At 35.9% G+C, this 6,684-nt stretch overlaps 1 protein-coding gene across 1 annotated transcript in view; it reads right to left on the bottom strand.

Annotated features, from left to right (window-relative positions):
* Positions 1-1,999: 1,999 nt before the first annotated feature.
* Positions 2,000-6,684, bottom strand: part of DLGAP5 (DLG associated protein 5) — a 39,241-nt gene continuing 34,556 nt past the window's right edge. The window contains exons 17-19 of the mRNA XM_032875334.1: positions 6,311-6,557; positions 4,661-4,707; positions 2,000-2,478 (exon numbers count right to left, since the gene is read on the bottom strand). Of these exons, the coding sequence (XP_032731225.1) occupies positions 2,338-2,478; positions 4,661-4,707; positions 6,311-6,557 (435 nt within the window). The 3' untranslated portion in view covers positions 2,000-2,337. The remainder of the gene's footprint in view (positions 2,479-4,660; positions 4,708-6,310; positions 6,558-6,684) is intronic.

Raw genomic sequence — 6,684 nt, 5'->3', positions numbered from 1 at the left:
TGGTTATCGATGCCTCACCCTACCCTACAGGGGTTCTGAAGCTGGATGACCCTTTGGAGCTGTCAAGAGGGGGAACAGTCCTTTATCTCTTCAGTTCAATCAGTCAACAAATATAGGCCACCTGAGAAACAGTATGATTTGAGAAGTAGCTGTCTTCAGAAAGCTGTCTAATAGCACTTCTAACAATTAAAGGAAAAAGTATTTCAGTCCTAAAGAGGGATGCGAGCAGCATATCACAGTTTGCTAATTCCTTACTCTAATATTCTCATCTTGACTCTGTCTATGATTAAGTGGAAAAACATAAGCTATAGAAAAAAGAGGGAACTTGTTCCACATAAAATTACTTAAATCCTGAGCCTTGGTTCCTTTGTCTATAAAATAGTGGTATAATACACCTTTTGTAGGGTTACTGTGATCGTTGAATAAATGTTCACAAATGTTCATAAATGTTCACAAAGGGGTTGCCATATAGGAGGTCCTGAACAAATGGAAATTCTTTTTCCCCCCCGTTTTTGGAAAGGTATTTGTTCTACCAAAGCAATATTTTTTCCTAGTATCTTCAAAGATTTTTCTAATATCTCATAATTCTAGAGTCCAATAGCCTAAGAACACACTATCTAGTTGTAGGGTACATTAGTAGCTGCTTATCCATCCATTCCCTGTTTCCTAATAGTTATGGTTTTATTCAAGTATAATCCTAGATAAAATAAGGAATCCAGATTAAAGACAATCCCAAATGGATTGTCAAAATATCCCCAATTTCCTCAAGAAACACTATCATGCCGAAAACACTTTAACACTGAATACTAAAACATTTTATGACACTATATAAAATGATTGAGTAGAAGTGAACACAAATACATACTCTAAAATTTTTAATACACTAACAATATATGTAACCCCCAAAAGACCCAGCCACAGAGAAGCTGACACCAAGGATGACAGAAGGAACTGTGAACATAATTTTGGACCTTGAAACCATCGTTGAGCTGGTGATTGTAAAGCACCAGGAATGACCCTGGCAACTTGTAAAAATAATAAATTTCCCTGTTATTAAGCCAGTTTGACTTCATTTTACTATTACTAAATAGCCAAAAGGTCTCTGAACAAGTCCATAGTACATCTTACTAAACCCACCAAAAAATCACGTTTACTGACATTGTTTTTATTCTCATCTGCTTTGTCCTTGCGGGCAAATGTTATTTTATTATTTTGTTGCATATTGCCTTACATAGACTCTGAGTCGTTGGGTTACCTTGTACCAACTTCTTTTGCATGCTCATATGCTTGGGCCCTTAGAATGGCCCGACTTTTATATATGTTTCTTTGTTTTGCATGTCTTCCTTGAATTATTCATTAATGGGATGTTAAAGCTGCCTTTATCTTTTGGTAAGACTAGGCATTCTGAGAACATTCTTCTAAGCCAGCCCCTCACATGGCCTGACTGCTCATATGGGCTCGATAATAAATACTCTCTTTTCCACAAGCTTAACATACCTTTCCCTGACAACAAAAGTGGATGTGTTTTGTTTTCTTTTCAAAAACCCCTAATCTTACACATTTATAAGCTGCTGCTTGTTTGGTGAATGGCAATAGCCCTAACTCATTTAGAGGTAGAAATAACTGGACCCAGGTCTGGTTATAAGCTTAGCTACTACGAGTGTTCCTGGTGCTGTTATGGCCTTGTCTTCTACAATCCTAAAATTAAGAATTTTATAAAAGAGAAAATAGTTCAAACACATTAAGTGATTGATAAAATTCTTTTCAAGGGAAGAAGGCATTTCCTCCTAAAACTATCAGGTATATTAAAGGGAAAATGAAAAGAAAAAGGCAAAGATTTAATGGGTCCCTCTAATAGTTTAACCATTTGAAACTGCAGAATGTAAACAACTTCAGATTCCAGAAAGCTCATTTAAAGGAACTCACTATACTCTGAAAAAAGTTGTTCAACATCAACAAATTTAAGAGTCTAAGCTAAGAATAAAGTATAAGATGCAAATATTTCTGTCAAAGTTTAATACTATATTTTGATTAAACTGAAGAATGTTCATAAGTGCTGAGTAAGTACACTTAGTTTTAATTAAGCTTATACATTTTAAACAAGAGAGATGAGGTAAAGTACATTTTTTATTCTGCATAGTTAATGTACAAAATATCCCCACTTCCCTCGAGAAACACTATCAGCTAAAACACACTCTGATGAACACTGAATATTAAAACATTTTATGACACTATAAATTGACTAGAAGTGAACACAAATACATACTCTTCAATTTTCAATATGCTAATACATCACATTGATAATATGAAGAAAAATATTTGGATTTATTTTTAAATTCAAAATTCTTCTGGTTGTTCATCACGGAGGGGTCTTAGAGGTGAAAACGTAATCAAATTACCACCAAAGGAAATGTGTCTGGCATGATCTTGATGTCTCCTCTCCACCTGAGTGAATGTATTACTGAAGTTTAGGCCCGGCTAGAGAATAAATTCAGAGAAGTCACTAAATCAAAATTTTCACCAATTAAGCCTTCAACATTGCAAGTTAATAGCAGGTTAATTAATAACATGAAGAATATTTTGGTATATAGTAATAAAACCATTAATAATAGCACAATGATTTTGCTACTTACCAGTGGATCTAATTTCAAATATATATATATTTTTTAATTGAAAAGGTATGATAGGTACATATGCCTCAAAGATGACTAGTAATATGTAAATGGACTTCAGCAGTATATATAGGATAAATAAAATTAAGACCATATCTCAAGCCATTTACACAGATTCTACAAATCCCAATCCATATAACTGTACCTCATAGGCCTTTTACTAATGTGATCCTACTAGGATCCTTTTCTTTGTTCCCCCTCGAGTCCTATTTCAGGTTCAAGTGATGCTACAGAAGCAAGTAATAATTTGGGTCTCAACTAGACAAGCAGACCTATGGAAAATAAAATTGAAAATTCCAAGGTCTAATTTATATGAAAAGTGGAAAAGAATTCATAGGGAGACTAAATTATAAAGTACCAAGACTTGTCAACTAGCTAACATATAAGATAATTGAAACGCTTTTAATCGTAATATTAGTAGAACACAAAATGTAATACAGTACATTCCAAATTTATTTGTAATATCCTATATTATCAGAATCAAGCATTCAGAGTTCAGATCTGAGAACAGGATTAAATCAGGTTTATCTCAACTGGCCTGATGCTGAAATCCCTGACTCTATGATCAAGAAAGCAGACTACGGGTCACTACAGGTCGATACTGACACACTTCATTCTGCTCCTGAGACACAGGGCAGCCCAGAAGCCTGCATGAAAAGAAGGCATCTTTGAAAATAATGAAAGCCAACATATTCAGAGATCCTTAAGGAATTAGTGGCTTAAGGAAGCCAAGTATTTGCCAGGCTTTACAAGCTTAACAAAAACTATTGCTTTTATCCTACATTTGCCTCGATGAACTTTTTATATTCTGAGATCAAAGATTAGCAAACCAAGGCCATTTCCTGACCCATTTTAGCAACTGGCCCTGGAAAATTTCAAGGTAAGGCTATAAACCAGGGTGGTCAACCTGGCTATACTTTAGAATCATCTGATAAAGGTCCTACTCCAGATTGAAATAAAAATATCTGGGGGTAGGGCTGAAAACCACTGCTGTAAACAGTAGCAAGAGTGCACTATTTTATTCATGCCACAGTGCCAGCTCTGCCTACAGAGGAATTTACAGATAATAAGGGAAACAGATTCTTAAAATTATAATGGGTTTTAAGAATATAACATATTCATATTATATTCCTAAGAGATTGTGTGCATTGTGCACCTACATCTATATATACAAATTAATATGGGAGAGAGGAGAGCTTTTCCAGGAAGGTTACACAGAAGGGCTAAGGTTTGAACTAGATGTAGAGGCAAGAGGTCACCAAAAATAAAGGCTGGGGAGCCTCTAAATAAGATAGTAGAATGAACATATATATATATAAGAAAAAATATATATCTCTCTCCAAAAGAATTAAAATGGAAATAACCCATGCTGACTAACAGTAGGATAGACATTATCTTCCCAAATGCACGTTTCTTTCTTTTTTTTTTTAATTTTATTTATTTATTTGACAGAGAGAGATCACAAGTAGGCAGAGAGGCAGGCAGAGAGAGAGAGGAGGAAGCAGGCTCCCCGCTGAGCAGAGAGCCCGATGCGGGGCTCGATCCCAGGACCCTGGGATCATGACCTGAGCCGAAGGCAGAGGCTTTAACCCACTGAGCCACCCAGGCACCCCCCAAAAGCACGTTTCTAAAGACAGAAATCTTGTCTTTTTTTTCTTACATCACTTAGAGATACCTAGCATAATTCAAGCTACAATTGGATATTTAAGTATTCAAGCAATATGTCATAACAAACTTGATACATAAATTACATAGGGAAATAAATCTTCAGAATGTAGTATTAAAACATGCTACATTTTAAAGTTTATAAACACGACATTTTTTCCCATTTTGAGAAAAATGAGTAACAAATGGATTTCATAGTAAATGAAACAGTAACGTATAAATCTGAAACCAACTTCGTATATAAACTGAAAAGTGAGTAATACCATTTTATAAAACAAATCTAGACTATAAAGCAATTTTTCAAATTAAATTGGAAAACTTACCGAATCAAGAAGATGGCATTCAGTAGTAAGACTTTTAATATCAAATACTGAAAAAAACAACAACAAAAACCCCAACTTTTAACTTTTTATTTTTATTTATTTTTTTTTTTTAAAGATTTTTATTTATTTATTTGACAGACAGAGATCACAAGTAGGCAGAGAGGCAGGCAGAGAGAGAGGAGGAAGCAGGCTCCCTGCTGAGCAGAGAGCTGGATGCGGGGCTCGATTCCAGGACCCTGAGATCATGACCTGAGCCGAAGGCAGCGGCTTAACCCACTGAGCCACCCAGGCGCCCCAACTTTTAACTTTTTAAAGAATATTCTCGCAGTCAGGTGTTGTTAAGAAATAGACAAAAATGATGAAAAGCTCCATATATTAAGTGCTAAAATAAAAATCTAGGTCATCTTATGCTACAGCATTCTTTTATAGTTTTTTTTAAGAGTTCAAAAATTTATTTATTTTTGCAAGAAAGAGAGAGAGAGAGCACTGGTGGGGGCAGGAGAAACAGGCTCCCGCTGAGCAGAGAGCCTGACGTGGAACTTGATCTCAGGACCCTAGGATCATGACCTGAGCCAAAGGCAGACACTTAACCAACTGAGCCATCCACGTGGCCACGCTATAGCATTTTAAAAAAATGTACTTAAGGGGCGCCTGGGTGGCTCAATGGGTTAAAGCCTCTGCCTTCAGCTCAGATCATGATCCCAGAGTCCTGGGATCGAGCCCTGCATTGGGCTCTCTGCTCAGCAGGGAGCCTGCTTACCTCCTACCCCGGCTTGCCTCTCTGCCTACTTATGATCTCTCTCTCTGTGTCAAATAAATAAATAAAATCTTAAAAAAAAAAAAAAAAGAGTCTTCTATAAACAAGTCCCATGCTTGTAATATTAAAGGTACCACTGAGCATCCAGGTTAGTGCATATATGGAAATCTGGGGAGAATGATGCATTTGGAAGGCATGGAAGCTCTGTACCCTTTCCCCATGCTTTGCCCTATGCATCTCTTTCACATGGTTATTCCTGATTTACATCCTTTTATAATGAACAGGTAATATACTAAGGTTGAAAGAAAAAAAGAAAAGGCACCCAAGAATATAGCTGGAGTACATTAAATGTCTGGCCAAGGTTACGTTTATTTTGCCTTAGGCCACAGCCAGAACAGCACCACTGAGGAGCAGATGAAAACAGTAGGAGAAACTATCACACATTATACTATAACGAAAGTCTAAGAGCCATTTCCTATTGCAGAACAATCACAACAAAGTAGATAGGAAAAGGCATTATGAAAGAAGAATAGGGCATTTTAAAGAAAGTTTTGAGGATGGGTGTTGACAAAGATGTAAACTAAAAAAATAAACTTTGGGGAATTTCTGAGTCTTCACAATGAAGAATCCAGATTGGTCTAACGTAAAACGCTCCTTATTTCCAACATGGATTATTAGCCGTTGTTTTTAATAAGTACACTTCCAAAGGTCTAAGGTGTACATTGGGACACTACGACATGTACCGATTCTTATAAAGTGTTTCTTGTCAATGCCCAATTTTTCAACCTTTACTGTTAGAAACTGGTTCCCAGAAGTAGTCACAATAATCTATGTATTAGTCCAAGTTCATTTATTTAACAAAGCCTCATCTAAATATATTTAAAAGATCTCACCTGACTGAGAAATTTTAGTCTTCTCTTCCTGTAAGATGTCATTTTGTGATGGTATAATTTTTTCAGGGCTGCTCATCAAAACATCCTGTGCTGTGACTGAAGAATGTAGCTCCATCCCTTCTACACCATCTGGAATTTCTTCCTTTTTATTAGTATTAATATCATCTGCCACTTTACCAGCAAGTAGAGGCAAATTCATCCTTTCACTGGGTAAACAATCCGTCTCAAAGTTTATCTTGTTTGCATCCTGGAAGTAAAAAAGGTTTTTACATTTAATTACCAAAAATTAGAAAAAATTAAAAAAGTCTTGTTGCTATTAAAAATAAAAACAGTAGAACAACATTCTGAACACAGGCTAAAGAACACTGTAAATC

This window comes from Lontra canadensis, unplaced genomic scaffold (assembly GCF_010015895.1).
Source record: "Lontra canadensis isolate GAN:19392208 unplaced genomic scaffold, GSC_riverotter_1.0 scaffold55, whole genome shotgun sequence".
Taxonomy (NCBI): Eukaryota; Metazoa; Chordata; class Mammalia; order Carnivora; family Mustelidae; genus Lontra; species Lontra canadensis.
Note: the sequence above shows the minus strand (reverse complement) of the source record. Positions and strands in the feature narration are given on the sequence as shown.